The following is a 21,080-nucleotide window of genomic DNA, read 5'->3' on the forward strand; positions in this document are numbered from 1 at the left end:
ATGAGTAGGCTAAATTTACCAAGTTGATAGATCGATTAACTTGGGTACAACCAGCCTGCCGGATTCGCTTGCGATTATCGTCTTCTCGCTTGCGATTACATCTTCTCCCGGGGTAGACGGCTTTCCCTGCCCGCTACCACCAGGAGAAGATGATTGTTCGGCAGGAGGGATTCCCCTGTCAACACTGTCTGTGTTGATGGGGCAATTCGGCAGGAGGGATTCCCCTGTCAACACTGTCTGTGTTGATGGGGCAATTGGAAAGAAATTTGCACCGTCTATGGCCTGTCTTAGTACAGCAAGCTCCTCAGTTTTTTTGTGTTCAGCCCACCAGGGTTGAATAAAAAAAAAAAAAAATGATTGTATGTACCTAGCTTTAGGGAGGCATTCTTCCTACTGATTACCAATGTTAAGGGGCATTTTGCCCGTTGACCCTAAATGATTTGGCTTTAGCAGGACTTCCGCAGGCATGAAAAGAGTTTCATAGGTTTCCTTTGTTACACAAAGAATGAGTAATGATATTATAGACACATTAAAAGCTTAACGTAAATAATATTTCTGATATGGGTGTGGAAAGGACCAAAAGAGCTCGTAGGGAAAAAAGTAAGACTGGAAACATTGCTTATCAGAGGGGAGGAAGGATGTGGGAGTTGATGAGCTGAAAACAAGCAGGAAAACACAAGGTCTCAATGGGCTGTTTTAGTATTTGTCTCCTAATCCTTTTCCCACATACAAATACCACAATCTTTATTAGCAAAGTAACTCAAAAAGCAATATCTACTACCCAACGGAGAAATGACATTTTAACACGAGCCTTCCCAAGAAGAACAGGAATCATTTTACCACCAAAAGTCCTCTAAATGTCTGCATAAAACAGACATACTACAGGTTTAATGTGCAAATTCTTTTTTCACCCAGAAATTCTATTTCATTTATAAAAGGACGGAAGCGATTTGCACGAAACAAGAAAAAAAATCCACAGCATCCAAACTGCAGATGGGCAGTGACAGCAAAGAAGCCATAAATAATAAAGAATGACCCAAAACAACAAATCCTTGTTTAATATCCTGACCGCACTAGGGGGGGAGTCTGGGGGGGATTGTGTGGCTTTTACGGGCCTGGGAAATGAAAGAGGGTTTTGTCCAGCGCCCAGAATTATCTATCAGCTATGCCCTCTTCTAGATTTTGAATCAGCTTTTTAAAATAGCGTTATAGGCCTGTGTGTGCGTGGCGGCAGTCTGCGGGCCAAACGGGCATAAATAACGTTCTTCTGAATGGTGCGGATTTACTCTCGGTGCACATGGTTGGAAAATACTGCAACGTGGTGCCTTCCCCAAAATTGTCATTGTCCTACCGGCGCCAAAGTCATTATAGGAGCCACGATATACAACACGGGAGATCCGCTGGGCATCTGATGGTTCAGTGAACATGTACATGCCGGTGTCTTCTCGTGTGATTGATACGACACGTCATTTTAATCAGAACACACACATACATATATATATATATAGTGTGAATGCACCATATATACGTGTAAAGTGCTGCGTAAATTGATGGCGCTATATAAGTACCAATAATAATAATTATATATATATAGGGTGAATGCACCATATATACGTGTAAAGTGCTGCGTAAATTGATGGCGCTATATAAGTACCAATAATAATTATATATATATAGTGTGAATGTACCATATATACGTGTAAAGTGCTGCGTAAATTGATGGCGCTATATAAGTACCAATAATAATAATTATATATATATAGGGTGAATGCATCATATATACGTGTAAAGTGCTGCGTATATATATATAGCTGTGGGTTGTATGTGATGTGTGTCCTTAGCCGTGAACATGCCTGTGTAGCTCTGATCACTGACATGGAGCAGAAGCCTATTGTATATGTACACAAAGGAGCTGGAACAAATACACAACACTCGATGGGTACACACGAGAATACATTCATCTAAATCGGGGGAACAATGAGACAATAAGCCACCCACCGATCAGCACCTCCTGCTGGACTGGGCACATAGGCAGGTACAGGAGTATTATGGCTGTAGTACATACATGCTACATATCATTGCAGATAGACATGGGAAGCTATATGGGTATGTACTGATCACTGGGTGATGGATGGATGACAGATAGATAGATAGATAGATAGATAGATAGATAGATAGATAGATAGATAGATAGATAGATAGATAGATAGATAGATGTATGGTAAGATCTGATGGAGTCTATGTACCTGCAGTGGATGGCCTGGACTCAGCTCTGCATTCACATCATCCTTGCTGTGATCGTACTCCAAGGCTTGCCCCTTGTCCTTGCCGATCTGGTAGTATGGTAGTGGCCCCCCCCAACACAAGACCCCAGTTGGGGTCACACCCGGTGCTGCTATGTGACAGAAGAAAATCAGTGCATGGAGAGCCCCGGTTTGTCGTGCAGTTGTGTGACAGCAACAGCTCGGCTCCCTCCTCCTCCTCCTGTGACCGAGAGAGGGGGCTGCAGGAGCTGCACAGTGACTCCCAGATCCTCTTCCCTGCCCAGCAATCAGTGTGGCCTGACGATGGCAGGAAATCCCTGGATTACACGATCGCTCTCAGTGTTTTCCCAGAAATCGGAGCACTACAGAGACCAGATGACAAAAGGTGCCGAGTCCCTGGATCTCTCTTCTTTTTTTTTTTTTGGATTGCTTCTAAAAATCTCCCCTTGTGATGAGGATTCAGCCAACCCCAGGCAGGTTTGCTTGTTCAGCCCACTGACAGGGAGGGTCCTCCTCATCCCTTGCTTTATATTACTCCTCCTCTGCTACTCACTGAAGACCACCACATTCCCCTTCCAGATGGAGGTCCTGATAAGCTGGGCTCATGGTGCTTCTGGAGAGATGGGTCACATAAATATTGTGGATTGATGTACAAGGACCACTTCTAGGAGTTCAGCCTTGTTCAAGAGTATTGGAAGCAGCCATGTTTTTTTTTACGTTTTTATTTACAATTAAGCACTTACCTTCCAGAAAATGTACCCCCCTTTATGACCAGGCCATTTTTTGCTATATGGCTGTGCAAAAAATCCCAAAATATCCAAAAGACTGCATCTGAGGATGTACGGAACTTCAAAATTCCCAAATAATCTCCATCTGAGAACGCACGGCACTGCAAACATCCAATCTCTGCATCTAAAAAACGTACGGCACTGCAAAAATCTGCATCTGAGGACGTAGGGCACTGCAAAAATTCTGCCTCTGAGGACTACGGCGCTGCAAACATCCAATCATCTGCATCTGAGGACGTACCGCACTGCAAAATTCCCAAAGAATCTCCATCTGAGGAAGCACGGCGCTGCAAAAATCTGCATCTGAGGATGTACGGCGCTGCAAAAATCTGCATCTGAGGATGTACGGCACTGCAAAAATCTGCATCTGAGGACGTACGGCACTGCAAAAATCTGCATCTGAGGACGTACGGCACTGCAAAAACCTCTATCTGAGGATGTACAGAGCTGCAAAAATCTGCATCTGAGGACGTACGGCACTGCAAAAATCTGCATCTGAGGACGTACGGCACTGCAAAAATCTGCATCTGAGGACGTACGGCACTGCAAAAATCTGCATCTGAGGACGTACGGCACTGCAAAAATCTGCATCTGAGGACGTACGGCACTGCAAAAATCTCCATCTAAGGACGTACGGCACTGCAAAAATCTGCATCTGAGGACTACGGCGCTGCAAACATCCAATCATCTGCATCTGAGGACGTACAGCACTGCAAAAATCTCCATCTGAGGAGGTACGGCCCTGCAAACATCCAATCATTTGCATCTGAGGACGTACGGCACTGCAAAATTCCCAAAGAATCTCCATCTGAGGACGCACGGCGCTGCAAAAATCTGCATCTGAGGACGTACGGCACTGCAAAAATCTGCATCTGAGGACGTACGGAGCTGCAAAAATGTCCATCTGAGGACGTACGGCGCTGCAAAAATCTCCATCTGAGGACGTACGGCGCTGCAAAAATCTCCAAAACAATAGAAAACGAAAAACGCTAATAAACGCTCAAAAACGCAGCTCGCCAGCGTTTTTTAGCGTTTTTTATCCATTGAAAAGAAAACGCTACATTGAAAAACGCTAATAAACGCTATTGCAAAAACGCTAAAAAACGTTGAAAGGCTCCCTGCGAAGCTACTGGCGTTTTTTATAGCTTTTTTTAGCTTCCAGTGTGCATGGAGCCTAGGGCTATATAAGCCTTATTCCCCCAAAAAAAACACTGTTAACCATTTGCTAAATGCTGGAAGACGGTGCCGGGCATTCCGATCATGTGACCGTTGTGATTGGCTGTCACAGCGGTCACATGATCAGAAAGCTCTTAAAGAGGAAGTTAACTCCCCTTGTTTGTACCTATAGGAAAGCCTATAACAAAGCTTACCTATAGGTACTGTAAATATCTCCTAATTTTGCACTGTTTAGAAAATATTTACTGTATACTGCACCAATTACATCATCCGCACATGCACTCTGAAGGAGCGGCCGACCGGCGGCTCCCACATACATTTGCATAAGTGACGTCATCATGGCTCCAGCCAATCACAGTGCCGGAGCCCGAAACACAAGGGAAGATATCGATCGTGGCGTGTGGGGGCGCCGATGCAGGGCTTTGTTCTAAGGCAGGGGTCTCCAAACTGCGGCCCGAGGGCCAGATGTGGCCCTTTACTAGCCTTTATCCGGCCCTTGGGGCACTATTCCTCCAACTGATATGGGGCACTATTCATCCCATTGACTCCAACAAGGGGGCACTATTTCTTCCACCGATACCAATGATGGGATACTATTCCTCCTACTAATAGGGGCACCACTACTTCTTCTACTGAGACCAACCTTGGGGCCATATTTATTGTCGCCTATGCTGAGCCAGAGACATTTGCCATCTCCGCTGGCCACAATTCGGCCCTCCTAAAGTCTTAAGGACACAAAACTGGCCCTTTGTTTGAAAAGTTTGGAGACCCCTGTTCTAAGGTAAGTATTTCATTATAAGCTAGCATGCGATGCACACTAGCTCATTATGCCTTTGTGTTGCAGGATTTTTTTTTTCTTCACAAACCTCTTTAATCACAAGTATGCATCAGAAGCTTTCCAGTACCCAGCAGTCACCGTGTTGGGAGCTCGCTATCAGCAGGGAAATATGTTTAGACAGGGCCGCATATATGTGGGCACTCAGCGTTAAAGCCCACCCGTCGAGAGGCCGCATATATGCTTATGACCGGCGGGAAGTGTTTAACAGGCCAAAATGTTTAGCCATAAAACTCAAGCTTCGATAATCAAATAAAACCTTACCAACCACTGTCCACCCACAAAGGGGGCGACATTACCTCATAAAGACTGACCACCACCATGGAAAACTAGAGCAAAGAGTAGGGTGGGAGGAGCAGGTCAAAGGATACTAAAGAAAGGTGTATTCAGATGACAGACCTGAGGTAAATGCTGACCTCGCCTAGCGACATGAATGGATACACAAGTCCCGCCAAAAGATTTATCACCAATCCAGTGCTCAGCAGCTGAGGTAATTCCTCCTAGCAACAGCAGGAAGCTTGTCACCTGAAAAACAGAACCAGCAAAGCTGCCTCAGACAGACATGTACACTAAAGTCACCATAGCACTTTATTAATAATATAATTCATTTAAAAACAAATGGTGGAAAGGGGTGACATTACCATTGGTCCACTTTTCAATTTTCTTCCTTAATGGTCCTAACATTTCTCTTAGGCTATAGTGCATTATGATACAGTTTATTGTTTATTCCCACACTGTACAGTTTGCATCAGTGCAGTGCGGTGATGTGAACTGGCCTCATAGGGAACACAGCTAGGGGTGCCAAAAGTAGTCCAGATGCACCTGGTATAAAAGACCCCTTAACCACTTGTGGCACACCCCATTCACATATACAGCAATAGGGGCAGCCGCTATGTGCCAGGTCATGTACGCACACCCACCACCCCATATGTGCTGTAATTTGGTATAGCACATGTTGGTCAGCAGGTCCCGGCCAATGATAAATCATACAGGTGTGAGGGGGGCTGAGTGTGTCCGGTGTGAGGGGAGGTGCTGAGTGCGTACAGGTGTGAGGGGGGCTGCGTGCATGCAGATGTGAGGGGGGCTGAGTGCGGATTCAGTGAGATGGCCCATGGGCGGGCCCTGGGGAATGCTGGTGGTCAGACTGGGGGGGAGGGGCCAGGCCTAAAGCTGTGTAAGGGGTCCCAAAAAATTCTGATGGCTGCCCACCCAGGCAGACGAGACACTCGTGCAACATCGCTGGATAGAGATGGGCTTAAGTATTAAGGGGGCTGCTGCACACAGAAGGCTTTTTATCTTAATACATAGAATGCATTAAGATTAGAGTTGAGCGAACCCGACATGTAAAGTTCGGGTTCGGTACAGACTTTGGGTTTTTCCCGAACCCGAATAATTGGAAAAAGTTTGGGTTCGGAGTTCGGGAAAAAAAAAATGCCCGGAGGTCCCCGCAAATTCAATAACCAGACCCTTTAGGTCTGGTATGGATATTAAGGGGAACCCCGCCGTCAATTAAAAAAAAAAAATGACGTGCGGTTCCCCCTAAATATCCATAACCAGACCCGTTATCCGAGCACGTTGACCTGGCCGGCCGCAGAAAAGAGGGGGGGACAGAGTGCACCCCCCCTCTCCTGAACCGCACCAGGCCACATGCCCTCAACATTGGGAGGGTGCTCTGGGGTGCCCCCCAAAGCACCTTGTCCCCATGTTGATGGGGACAAGGGTCTCATCCCCACAACCCTTGCCCGGTGGTTGTGGGGGTATGCGGGCGGGAGGCTTATCAGAATCTGGAAGACCCCTTTAACAAAGGGGACCCCCAGATCCTGACCCCCCCCCTCTGTGAAATGGTAATGTACCCCTACCATTTCATGAAGCAAGTGTAAATTCTTGTAAAAAAAAAAAACACACACCGTAGAATAAATTCCTTTATTAATAAAAAAAAAAGGAAAAAAACTCCAGCGGTGATAATCCACTCGTTCCCGGCTTCCTGCTCCAACGTCCTGATCCAGCGACGGGTGTGGGTGATCTCCAGCGATGAGAAGATCCATCCATCCAGAGCGCAGCATCGCCGACCTCCTCTCACCGCTGGACACAGCCCAGCGAATGACGCGCTGAAGCTGTGACATTACTTATATAGGGGAGGCAGGGCCACCCGTCACGTGACCCCGCACCCTCTGACGCACCCTCTGCTACGTCACTGGGGAAGCCCAGGAAGAGGGAAGACTGGGTCTTGGATGTAAACAGATGATAATGAATCGTGTATAAGGGATACCCCGAAAGGGGGAACCCAACTTAGGCATGTGCTGGTAGCACATGTAGCTTAGATGAAAAATATATTCAAAGGTCAATAACCAGCTTAGATGAAAAATATATTCAACGGTCAATAACCAATTGTGAGGGGGGGTGGCGTCATGGTAATGAGGCCAACCAAAACCACTGTGGGTAGATCCACAGCGATCCCGAGATCCAGCATCCCCATTAAATTGTGGATTAAATTAAACAGATGACAAACTGATAAAAAAATGTAAATGTAGCGCTACCCACGCAGGAGCCGCTGGTTGTTTGTGGGATCGGCGTATTGAGTTACCTTGCAGGGTGTCTAGGTGTGATACTAGTGAGTTGAGGCAATGAGCGAAGGTCCAGTCATCAATTGGGTTTTCTTCAATGCTTTATTCCAAGGCCTAACATGGCCAACATCAACATAAGACAAGACAGGAAAGGTTGATGAAGCATGATAACAACTTTAGTATCAGGCCTTGGATATGAAGAAGAGCAGTCCTGCTCTTAGTAATAATGAGATCAGTTTGTCGCCACTCTAGCCAGACAAGCCTGGCAGCCAAAGTGTCACTTGCAAATCGCTGGGAGGAACAGACCTCTGCCACAGGCCTGACTCTGGACCTCTGCCACAGGCCTAGCGATTTAGGGCGCAATAATTCGATTGAGCGAATCCTCCCAGTAAATTCAGTTAAAGCCACCAGTTGACAGCTGCAATATACCTGTCAGTATCGTGGTGACCAGATCCCCGATGGTTTGTTCAGGCCTCCTGGATAACCTCTCTCCGGGTTCTCTCTGAGCCGATTCCCCACCGCACAGCTCTCAGCTTAGGATCCTCTTAGCAAAGGTTGGGACCCAGCAAGTCGCTGGGGCCCCTTTCCGCATCAGGATGGAGCTCCGCATGGTGTGCAACTCCGACCAGGTAGGCCATGGTGGCGGGGTCAATGGATGCGCGCACCCTGAAGGTGGATGCCGCACCTGGAACTCGGATTCTGCGAAAAGGACTTAGAATCAATGGCGTCTGCCCCAGATATACCCTTCCCCAGCACACCCAGCGAGGGAAAACTCCTCTAATTGGCTGCTGGGCAAAAGTGGCTCTGCCAGAACCCCTCTAGCGCCAACTGCCGCCCAGAGGTGGAAACGCACCCCTGAAACGCAGACTGACCTACAAGTCAGTTCTGAAAGGACAGCAGCCCTGTCAATTAACAAATTGTGAATGGGAGCAAAATAACTCTCCCATTCCCCACTAACTTAGCGTAGTGCCCGTACTGAAAGTAAGGGGGCGCTACATACTCCCCCCACTTGAAATGACACTGTCCCCAGTGTCCTAAAGCATTCGCTATGACTAAGCGCTGATACCCCAGTGCGAAAAGCGTCATCTATCCACCCCACTGTCTGCTGTGATTTGTAGTGCTGTTTCCATTTTTTACCATTAAAAGCAACTTTTTAAGAATTTCGTGAAAGTGCGGCTGTCCAGTCTTTTCTCCGGTCTTCGTCCTAAAGCATTCGAGCCCGAATGCTGGCCTGATACTGCAAACCAGATAGGAAAGTAGGAAAAGAGACATAATTATAAAACATTATGTTACAATATTACTAATATATAAGACATACACACATACACAGAGACTCAAGTAGTACAGGAACCTTTTTAAAATTGGGAGCGACTTCAGTAGTGCTAATTAAGACTCTCATTGACTAAAATGGGATTTTACATGTAATGCGACTTGGGGGCTCACAAGTCGCATTCTAAGTTGCGGCAGTGTGAGCCGAGCCTTATAGACCTTAAACCCTATCATACCTTAGCTTTTCTCAGCCAGGGTGCCATCTTGGCTCAACAGGGGTGCTCTCAAACTACAGTACCCCCTGTTGATGACATAGCATGTTTGTGTGGCATCACAGAAGTAGACTTTTTTTTGTTGTGCGATATACTGTATACCTGGTATGTATTTGTTCTGGGTGCAAGGAAATCAAATTGTCAGCAACAGCTCCTGGTCTCCGAGTAACAATTAGAAGTCGGTAAGACCACCTCCTGATCACATGATTAATATGATAGCCAATCGCTAGAGAAGAAGTCTATGTAAACAAAAAAATCTATGAAAAAACAAAACAAAGGTAAACTAGTTGGATAAGGGCCCCTGGAGTGACAGCTAAAGGAAGTCTCCCCATTGTGTGTCCTAGGATCCTGGGCACTCTGTAGAGCAACAGCACAAGGTGTCTGATGCCTCAAAGTTGAGTGCTCCATTGCCAGGGTCTGCTCCAACAGACATTAAGGCTGAATTCACACCTAGGCGTAGGCGATTTGCGGCGTTTTTTACCACGATTTGCCGCGACAAATTGCAGCGTTTTCCCCGCGATTTGCTGCGACAAAACGCAGCGTTTTTTCCCGCAGTTTTGTACAGGTCATTGGCATCAATTCCGATTCGCGCGTCAAAAAAGGATCCGGGACTTGTTTGAAATTCAGGCTTTCAGCGTTCTTTCGGCGTTCGGCGTTTTGCATTGGAGATGTGAACCATCTCCATAGAGAATAATGTTATTTTTCCCCTCTAGCGTCTTTGAGCGTCGCGCTTCAGGCGACAAAACGCTCAGGTGTGAATGCAGCCTAAGGGAAGTCATTGCAGATCAACGCCCCCTTGGATGCAGATCAGCTGCATACTGCCCATCAGAACGAGATACAGTGGTGGAGTGATGTCCTATTCTTCCTCCTCCAGTCATTTGACCTGCCACATGAATGCAGAGAGAATGAAGGGGAATTTTTAATTTTACTTCCCATGGGATGCCAGTACTGCCAGCACATCTGAACAGTAAGTGCGAAAAAGTTTTCTCATTTTGCCTGCAATTTCGACTCCCCTCTAATTCCTCTACAGCTCTCCTACATTTTAGTGCCCCCCAACCTCTACAGTGCTTCCCAGCCCCCCTCCAGAGCAGAGACTCCCATCTCACAATTTCCCCTGTCCAACTGTACTTGCCCGCAGGGCGCCTCAGCCCCCCCCCCCCCCCCCCACACACACACACACAGTGCCCTTATGTAGAATACCCAGCTCCCCATAGCATCCCCAAGTCTATCTCAGGGCTCTGTTTTGCCCACAAATCTCCACAGCCCCCACAACGCCTCTTAGCATGCTGCAGGAACCTCTATAGTGTAGTGCCCCCAGACCCCCACAGCACCCCCATCTCACAAAGTCCCAAAGTCACCACAGAGTCCCCCACAATCCTCCCTAGCCCCCAGCAGAGTCCTAAATATTTTTCCTCCCACTGACACCACTGTCAGGGAATTTCTTCTTCCTGCCGACCACCAATTCTGGTGCAGTATTTACCTTTACTGACCACTAATGTGGGGGCATTTTTTCCTTTTACTGACCACTAATGCTGGGGCATTATTTCCTCCAACTGACCACAGACAAGGCATTTCTTCCACTTCCCACTGACACTGGGCATTTTTACCTCCTACTTGCTACTGACAAAGCATTTATTCTGCCTACTGACCACTAACTTTTTCCTCCTACTAACAACTAACACCAAAGCATTTTTTTCCTACCACTGCCTTTAAACCTTCATGCCACTGCCTACTGACCACTGAAGACCATCCCTTTGCTCCTCCTACTGACCAATAAAACTCGATCATTTATTTTTACCTACTTGTCTTACCTCTTCATATAGGAATTGTAACTATGGCTGTTGGGTTCTGAATCATCAAGACTTGCTGTTGAGGGTCCATTACAATGATGCTTTTAAGTGATTTCTAGTTATGCCCCTGATGACAGCAAGCATACCTGTCAGTGGTCCGGACACCCGTTCCCAGGCTGGGATTCTGTCAATAAGCCTTGGAACCCAGCGGAACGCTGAGATCCCTTCTCTCATCAGGATGAGGCTCGCTGCAAAGTCCAGCTCTGGCCAGGTGGGTCACGCCGGCGGGGTCCATGGATGCGCGTACCCTGAAGGTGGGTACCGTACCTGGAACGGTGACCCCGCGAAAAGATTATCAACACATGACCTCTGTCCCAGATATACCCTCCCCCAGCATGCCCTGCGAGGGAAAACATCCTTTAATTGGCTGCTGGGAGAAGATCTGCTCTGCTAGAACCCCTCTGACGCCAGCTGCCGGCCAGGGGTGGCATTGCACTCCCAGACCGCAGACTGACCCAGTGGACATTTCCAGAATGACAGAGGTTCCAAATTTAAACGAACACTGGAAGGGAGCAAAGTAATTCTCCCTTCCCCACTAAATTTAGGTGTAGTGCCCATGCTGAAAGCAAGGGGGCGCTACATATGTATATATATTTATATATGTTTATATTTATTTATGGTTGTGGCCCTCTGACCGAGAGAGATGTGGGTCACGCGACAAGACTTACAATATAAAGTTGTAAGACCTGAAGTGTGCCTTGGTGGTCTGGTCGGTATGCCAAGAAAAGGGGGCATACCCAAGGTAAGTAATGGGTAGTTAATTGAAGGAGAATATGCTGAGAAGTGCCCTCAGGGCGGGAGGGTATCGAATGCGATTGAATGCGCAGACTCACGAAAATGAGGTGAGCTGGGAAGAGTCGGCCCAGTGATGTGTAGTATCGCGCACTGAACCGACAAAGAGCAAGGGTGAGTGGGCTGCTTAAATACCCTCCGGGCTCCTCCCATAAACTCAGGCCACCATTCTGGCCTTTTTCTATATATATATATATAGAAAATATTTTTTTTCATTCATGAACAGCTTTCTTACTGTTGTGATCTGTGATTGGCCCAAAGCAATCACATGGTACCTGGCTACCTGTACCATGTGATTAGCTTAGCCAATCACAGATCACAACCATAAAAACTATTTCCCCCATACTGTCACCAGTCAGTATCCCTGATCACTGTGCCCTATCCGATGTATATACGTCTGGTGGTGTCTAGCTTATTGTAATGCTTGTGTCTATTCTCCCTTTGTGAGTACAATGTTGTACAATATATTTTCTTTTTTTAATTTATTAAAGAGTTTTACAGTAATGCACTAGGCTGGTGTGTCTTCTTCTTATGTTTGCACATATAGTAACCATTGCAGGACCATAGGCTTCACAATAATACTCTTCACCAAAACAAAATGTATAATGTTTCAAGAGGAAATTCAACATTTTCACAATGCACTTTCATTGTGTCCTCTTTTATCCTGGGACTTGTCTGTTGATTTTTAATGACCCCCAAATTAAATTGTTAGGTAATTGATAAGTAAAGTGCTTTAATATTTACTGTAACTAAAAGGGTCATCTGGGGAACAGTAATACTGTCCTACACGGAAACCTGGTGGAATGTATTCTTTACCTACTGTCCCAGCACAGATGGTTGCAATTAGGGCTGCAAGTAACGATTATTTTCATAATCGATTAGTTGGCCAATTATTGTTTCGAATAATCGGATAATAGCCTAAAAAAAAAAAAGTTTAATTTATAAAAAAAAAATTGGGCCAATTTGTTGTTGGGCAGATTACAAAACACAAATTGCCGCAAAAACACATTACATGCTTTTTCTGCAGCTTCTCCATTGAAGTATATTGAACCCAAAAATACAAAATAGCACCGTTTTGCGGTAAAAAGACCTTGCTCTTTCCAAATACGCAGCAGCTGAAAAAAAATCATGGATGTGATCGTGTCCCATAGGAAAACATGTAAATTAACTGTAGAGTGTTTCTGCAAAAAGCACCAAAAAACAGAGGTGTGACCCCGGCCTAAGATGTTTAGTAACATAATGGGGTTAAAAAAAACAAAAATGAGTACAAAAAGAGCAAATAATCGCTACTGTAAGGGGTTCATTTTTTTTTTACTGTGGGACAGTGAAAGTAATATTTACAGTAGCGATTTGCTTTTTTGTACTAATTTTGTCAAATTTTTGTTTTTTTAACCCCATTATGTTACTGGCCGATTAATCAATTATGAAAATTGTAATCGATTAATTTCATAATCGATTAGTTGTCGATTAATTGATTGGTTGTTTCGGCCCTAGTTGCAATACACATATTATATATTCAATAACCTTTTTCAGTGATGGGCCCTTTCCTTTAAAATGATTAGTTTTCCAGGAGAGCCCCGCACTGATTTATACACCATAGGCTGTGGCAGTGCATAGAACACTGGCACCAGGGATAATGTATTTCTTCTTGTCAATTATCCATCATGGATAACCAATGATGCTAAACAAAGTTTGCTTATCCACTCTTCAGTTACCATTGAGATTTTGTAGGAATATTCCTAAACACACTAACATAACCACTACATTTGAAAACCTGGTTGTTTTTATTCATGGATCATCAATAAATCAATGTATTGCAGTAAGAACTGACAAAGGGTGAAACATTTTGAGCTGCAAATACGATTCACAGCCTTTCAGTTTAGTATCGCTATTTGACTCAAATTTATTTTTAAGTCATATTTCTTCTTATTTACACATTTTTGGAACATCTATATGTTTCAAAAGGATAATTTTAAAAACAATTTAGTCACTTACCACTTTGGCAACTTATTTAATTCAATTTCTAAAGTAATGATCAATGTATTTTTAAGTTGTAACATGCTCTTTGCAAAATTTTATGCATTTTTTTTTTACTTTAAAAGTGTTCCAATATTAATTGAAAGTTTGTTTTTATTATCAAAATTGTTTGTTAAAGTGAAATGCCAAGAAGATAGAGCAAAACTTCATATCAACAGCTGTATGAGCGCTAGAGGATCTTAGGCTTCTTTCACACTATGGATTGTATGTCCGTTTTATAATATCCGTTTCTACTGTTATTATACGTATTAACGGACGTTTATTAACGGATTTAATAACGGATACATACGGATAAATATTTTACCCTTCTTCCGTTATTGAAAACGGATAATGTTTATCCGTATATATCCGTATGCATCCGTTATATCATTCCTTTCTAACGTCCGTTAATAAAAAACATTTCACCCTCTTGAACTGCAGTTGAAGCTCCGCCCCCTATTCAAAGTGTTGGGTATAAAAAGAGTGCTTCAATGATCATTTAGCAGTCTGAATTTGAGCACTGAGGAGAGTACATAGCAACATGTTTCCCACCTATCTTTCCTACAGTTTTGATGTTCTGCTGTGGCGTTCCCAAGCAAGAAGGATACGAGATGCTGAAAGACGCCGCCAACGCCGTCGAAGATATTGGATCCATCCCATCACTGCGTCACGGATGACCCACGGGGTTCACAGCACTTTGTATGTGGAGCTGCGGCAGCATCCAGACAAGTTTGCAAGCTACTTACGGATGTCTGTATCAACATTTGATGACCTTCTAGCACGCATCAGTGAACGGATACGTCGGCAAGACACCCACCTGAGAAGGAGTATCTCACCAGAGGAACGCCTAATCGTAACCCTCAGGTATGTACTGATTTTTTTCCTTTTTTTCATTCATTGTGTTCTACAAAATACTAAACCCCATTTTTATTATCTTTTTTTAAGGTTCCTGGCATCTGGTGAGAGTTTTTCGTCTCTGCACTTCCAGTTTCGCCTGGGTATTTCCACCATCTCTGGGATTGTCCGGAGCACCTGCGATGCCCTGTGGGATTGTCTTGTAGAAGAATTTATCCCACAACCTTCTACAGAACTTTGGCTTCAAATTGCTGCGAAGTACCATGAAGTAACACAGTTTCCAAACTGTGTAGGTGCAATCGATGGGAAGCACATCAGGATCCAGAAGCCAGCGCACACTGGGTCCGAGTACTTCAACTACAAGAAGTTCTTCTCCACTATACTTATGGCCATTGCGGATGCGCAGTACAGATTTGTCGCAGTGGACATTGGGTCATATGGAAGAACCAATGACTCACGTGTGTTCAAGAACTCAGTGATGGGGAGGAGGATCTACTCTGGTGAGATGGGACTTCCTGAACCAAGGGCCTTTCCTGGGACCGATGAACCGCCAATGCCTTTTGTTTTCATTGGTGATGAGGCTTTCCAGATGTGTGGCAACTTGCTGAAGCCCTACTCCAGCCGAGGACTAGACCAACGCAAGCGCATCTTCAATTACAGACTGTCACGCGCACGACGCTATGTGGAGTGTGCATTTGGAATTTTTGCTGGTAAATGGCGGATCTTTAACCGGCCAATCCAATTGCACCCAGACGTGGTTGATCAGGTTGTTAAGGCAGCTGTTGTTTTACACAACTTCATCCTAACCAAGGAGCCTTCCCCCAGTGATCCTGAAGAAGTTGAATCAGCTCTGCCTGGAATAGAGCAGATATCCAGAAGAGCTACCCAGGCCATCATGCGTCTCAGAGACGATTTTTCACAGTATTTCCTTACAGAAGCTGGCATGGTGTCTTGGCAGGATCGTATGATGTGAACTTTATTTTAATTCTTTATTTTTGGTGGAAATAAATCATTGTATGTTTGATTGCTTTTATGATGCTGGAGGGTGTACAATCTATGCCCCAGTGTACAATTGACACTGGGGCATAGAATGTACACCCTCCAACATCATGCTAGTAATGTGCTTATATCAATTTGTGTTTGTACACATTGATTGAATGATGCTGGAGGGTGTACAATCTATGCCCCAGTGTACACTTGACACTGGGGCATAGAATGTACACCCTCCAACATCATGCTAGTAATGTGCTTATATCAATTTGTGTTTGTACACATTGATTGAATGATGCTGGAGGGTGTACAATCTATGCCCCAGTGTACAATTGACACTGGGGCATAGAATGTACACCCTCCAACATCATGCTAGTAATGTGCTTATATCAATTTGTGTTTGTACACATTGATTGAATGATGCTGGAGGGTGTACAATCTATGCCCCAGTGTACAATTGACACTGGGGCATAGAATGTGCACCCTCCAACATCATGCTATTAATGTGCTTATATCAATTTGTGTTTGTACACATTGATTGAATGATGCTGGAGGGTGTACAATCTATGCCCCAGTGTACAATTGACACTGGGGCATAGAATGTGCACCCTCCAACATCATGCTATTAATGTGCTTATATCAATTTGTGTTTGTACACATTGATTGAATGATGCTGGAGGGTGTACAATCTATGCCCCAGTGTCAATTGTACACTGGGGCATAGAATGTGCACCCTCCAACATCATGCTATTAATGTGCTTATATCAATTTGTGTTTGTACACATTGATTGAATGATGCTGGAGGGTGTACAATCTATGCCCCAGTGTACAATTGACACTGGGGCATAGAATGTGCACCCTCCAACATCATGCTATTAATGTGCTTATATCAATTTGTGTTTGTACACATTGATTGAATGATTCTGGAGGGTGTACAATCTATGCCCCAGTGTACAATTGACACTGGGGCATAGAATGTGCACCCTCCAACATCATGCTATTAATGTGCTTATATCAATTTGTGTTTGTACACATTGATTGAATGATGCTGGAGGGTGTACAATCTATGCCCCAGTGTACAATTGACACTGGGGCATAGAATGTGCACCCTCCAACATCATGCTATTAATGTGCTTATATCAATTTGTGTTTGTACACATTGATTGAATGATGCTGGAGGGTGTACAATCTATGCCCCAGTGTACACTTGACACTGGGGCATAGAATGTACACCCTCCAACATCATGCTAGTAATGTCCCCATTTTAATTTAACAATAGTACAGTTGTACCTTTTACCAGAACATTGTGAATGAAACACAGACTGGTACTGTGAAAAATAGACAAACTAAATTTTCTTTTTATTTTTTTATTTTTTTTTTAAATAAAAATAAATTAACAAGATATATTGTTTTGGTGTGTTTTTTAGTGCCACAACAACAACATCAGCACCAGGTTGACATCACATGTCATTGGTATGTGAAATAAGGCAGGGGAGGGAATGTGAAAGGGTCTGGGCATCATGGCTTTAGTGCCAACAAAACATTAGTGCCCAAAAAAAATTACAACAAAAAATATCCAAAAATATACAATATACAAATATACAAAGGTCACAGGTTTGTGAAGGAGGGTTGATGAGGGAATGGTGATTGGTGTTGGGAACTGGGGTCCTCCGGGGAACGCAAGGAGTCCACTCTACCTTGTGGGTAGATTCTGGGCGTTTCCAGAGGATAGGATTTTGGTGGAAATGAATAGTGTTGAAAAGGAGTGTTAGGGGTGCGAAGATTTGGTGGAGGAGGAAAATTGGTTAGAGGTGAAAAGGACGGGGTTGAAAAAGAGGGTTCTCCCTGGGACAGCAATTGCATCATGCTATTGCAGGGTGTGGATGAAAGGCCCAAATGCTGTTGGGATCCCAGGGAGTGGGGCAGGGTGTGGGACCTGTAGCGGCGGGAAGGGGACCGGTGGCTGGAGCGGGAGCTGTGACGGGCTTGGGAACGGTGACGGGCAGGAGAAGCTTGCCGTGATGGTGCACGGTGACGGCCTGGTGAACTTGGGGTAGGGGACATGTATAAATACGGGGATTGAAAAGGTGAGGGGGTTGGGAGGTTAGGTGGAGTTGCAGGAAGGGGGGGAGGGTCTGGAGTGGGGCAGCAGAATCTAAGCACTAGGTCTGTTGACTCCTTGCGGAACTGACACTGCTTCTCAAAGGGCAATTTCTCCACCAAGGGAGCCAGACTTTGGAGATGAAGTAGAATATCAGAAGGGGGACCAGTAGACGGCCCTGCCCCCGCCTGCCGTGACCGGCACAACTCCTCCCTTAAGGATTCCACTTTATCATCCAATCTCATAAAGCTGTCCCTTGTCAGCTTTATGAGATTGTCCAGTACCACTTGCTGTTTCCTACCAGTCCCCAACGGCTGGACCAAATCTCCAAAGGATACTTCTATCCTCTGGCGACTTGGTCGGGACGTTGAGGAAGCTGGTAGGGGAGAAGCTTCTTGCCCCTGATCAGCAGTGTCGGGGGATGGGCCAGGGAGGGGTTGGGAGGGGGGGTTGGTTGTTGGTGCTGCCAAGGGAGCCATGTAGAGACTGGATTTCGTTCTGAAAGAGAGATTGAAAGAAATAATTAGTTTTTTGTTCAAAAATATTTGAATTTACACATGGACAATAACATAGATATGACATACTTCCGCATATCATGGCATTTTTGTAGGAATCCGAGGAGTGGGCGGTGTATATATGGGGTTTTACTGGAGGCCCCAGATCCACTTCTCATTTGTTCCTCCTCCCTTAAGTCCCTCATGTGGCGGTCCCTGATGGAGTGCCAGTGACCTTTTATTTTTTTACCTAGAATCAAAATATGTTTATTAATAAAAACAATAAAAGAACATGTAAAATAATAGAAAATTAAATTAAATCTTTACCGACAATCCATTGCTCATGTGTGGACAGGTCCTCCCAGGTGTTACAGATGGCACTGAATATTTGCATCCAAAGAGCCCGGCAGTACTCCCGCTTGGCGTGCTTTTTGTCGGACTTATCCCAAAGGGCAGGACGTTCCTCAATCATAGAAATCAGTATCTGATCATCTATGATCAGATGAGGAAAGACCTGCCCTTCTTCAGTCCGACCAGGCCGAATGCCACCCTGAAAATATAATGATATATGTTATTAGTTTTTAAAAAAGTATTGTGTATTCATTTGACAATGAAACAAATCACACTCTATAAAATACTCACGCGACCACGTCCTCTGCCACGAATACGGGGTCTACCTCTTGTGGGTGCACACTGAGGAGCGGGAAGCTATATTAAAAAAAAAAAAAAAAACATGAATATACGTAAAGATGTACAACAAAAAACAAAATTTGGTAATATACATACTGGTTCAGCATCTTTGGAAGGCCTATCCTGGGAGTCCTGGGGGGCCGCCACTTGAGGGACACTATCCTCCTCGGATTCATGCTCCGAAGGTCCAGTAAATTCTTCATGCTGTAAAACCCAGATATAAAATGTATTATTTAAAGTAATTTCTGCTGTTTACTCAAATGGGAAAATACTCACACTTGACGTCTTTTCTTCTGTTGCGTCAGAAAACTCAGAAGAAATAACTTTTGAAAGTGATTGTTGCTTCTGAGGGGGTGAGAGAGAGAAAAAATAAATAAAATATTTCCATAAACATTCTTTTTAAAAAACAGTCAAAAAAGTGAAAACTCACCTTTTTCATAGATGCCCTCATAGAACTCTTTCTTTTTTTTTGAGAATGATGATGATGATGATGCTGCTAGAGAAAATAAAAAATGATGTTTAATTTTTACATATACTGTATATAAAAATTAATTGATATGTGAAAATTATCAAATAAATAAATACTCACACTGGAGCTTGAGGACATCTGGCTACCAGAGTCCAAGGATGTGACATCAGAGTTGTCTGGAATTTCTGACATTACTTTTTTTTTTGAAATTTTCTTGGGCATTTTCACTATAGAACAAAAAAAAAATGATGTTGACTTTGTAAAATGAAAAAAAAGGATGAATAAATTATATATATATATAATTATATATATTGAATATATATATATAATTTATTCATTCATTTTTATACTTTATATATAAATATACACAAAAGGCAATGTTGCTACACACGGTCAAATATCAAGCTGCACACTACCCTAGCAACATCATTCAGGCCCCCATGAAAACTGCATGCCAAAATGCACATGTCCTGCAAAAATGCAAGTAAATGGCGGACATAAGAATGTCGCAGAGTGTCAACACACGGTCAAAAACGATCATGCAAACTTCACTACCAAACATTCATTAACCCATACAAACTGCGGACAAAAATGCAGACAGCTGCAAGCACATGTTCCCAAAACCACTGAAAAAGTAAAAAAAAAAAGAAATATTTAAAGCCACACATGCACTCACCTTCAATGGTGATAAAATTTTGATGAGATACGTAAAATTACGTCAGATGATGACAGATGATGACGGATGATGACGGATGATGACGGATTCAGCTGCTCCCTCCTGCCGGATCAAGGAAGTGTAGACAGGGGAGGGGGAAGTGAGCAAAACCATGTGACCAGGCTCCAGAAGTCTTTACTGAGCATGCTCATTAAAATTAACGTCCGTTAACATAACGGACATTTACGGAGACATTTACTAACGTCCGTGCGCCATAGGCTTCAATGTTAAAATAGAACGGACGTTAATATATCCGTTAATTGCAACGGACAAAAAAAGGACAAAAAATAGTGCAAGACCCGTCACATATTCCGTTACAACTAACGTCCGTACGTTATAACGGACTATTACGGATATTAACGGAACATTAAAAAATGCCATAGACTGCAATGATATTTTAAAAGGACGTTTAACTTCCGTTTTTAAACATTATCTGACGGATTTTAAAACGGATTATTAAAACGGATTTATTTTGTAGTGTGAAAAGGGCCTTAATTGGCAACTGAGGTAAGATTAGTGTATTTCAAAATTGCCCAAGGAGTCAACAATGTTATTGACTACAGGGGTGGTAAACCAGAAGACTAATGAGGGCACATAAGCCAGATTATTCCAAAAGGTTCCAGGTAGATAGCACTTGGAAATTAAAGTATTTTTTTTGGCTGGTATTTACAAAGACATCATCTCAAATCAGCTTAAAGCGGAGTTCCTACCACATATGTTTTTTTTTTTATGTCGACAGTTCTGCTGGTGTGAATAAGATACTCCAAAGAATGTTATTAATAAATTTGCCTTTCAAGTACATCTTTTTTTTTATTTACTTACCTTTGGTTTCTGCTTCCTGAGCGCTTCCATATAGATTGTGGGCATTCGAACCCCACTAAGTTCCGTGATAAGGTGCTGCTGGCTATCCAGCATGCACCACCCGATCTCGCGCATGCGC

The 21,080-nt window shown here is 44.0% G+C and overlaps 2 protein-coding genes across 4 annotated transcripts in view; one reads left to right on the plus strand and one right to left on the minus strand.

The window, feature by feature from the left end:
- FYN (FYN proto-oncogene, Src family tyrosine kinase) overlaps positions 1-2,733 on the minus strand; it is a 292,106-nt gene extending 289,373 nt beyond the window's left edge. Inside the window, exon 1 of one of the 3 annotated variants that reach the window (XM_040350256.1) lies at positions 2,247-2,733. The gene's annotated coding sequence lies outside the window, so the exon portion shown is untranslated. The remainder of the gene's footprint in view (positions 1-2,246) is intronic. The other 2 variants (XM_040350255.1, XM_040350252.1) reach the window with 2 other exon arrangements.
- Positions 2,734-14,184: 11,451 nt separating this feature from the next.
- On the plus strand, positions 14,185-15,654 carry LOC120935710 (protein ALP1-like). The gene is made up of 2 exons (XM_040347770.1): positions 14,185-14,690; positions 14,772-15,654. Exons 1-2 carry the CDS (start codon positions 14,368-14,370, stop codon positions 15,652-15,654), a joined length of 1,206 nt encoding a protein of 401 aa, XP_040203704.1. The 5' UTR covers positions 14,185-14,367.
- Positions 15,655-21,080: the final 5,426 nt, after the last annotated feature.

The sequence above is a fragment of the Rana temporaria genome, chromosome 4 (assembly GCF_905171775.1).
Source record: "Rana temporaria chromosome 4, aRanTem1.1, whole genome shotgun sequence".
NCBI classification, from domain to species: Eukaryota; Metazoa; Chordata; class Amphibia; order Anura; family Ranidae; genus Rana; species Rana temporaria.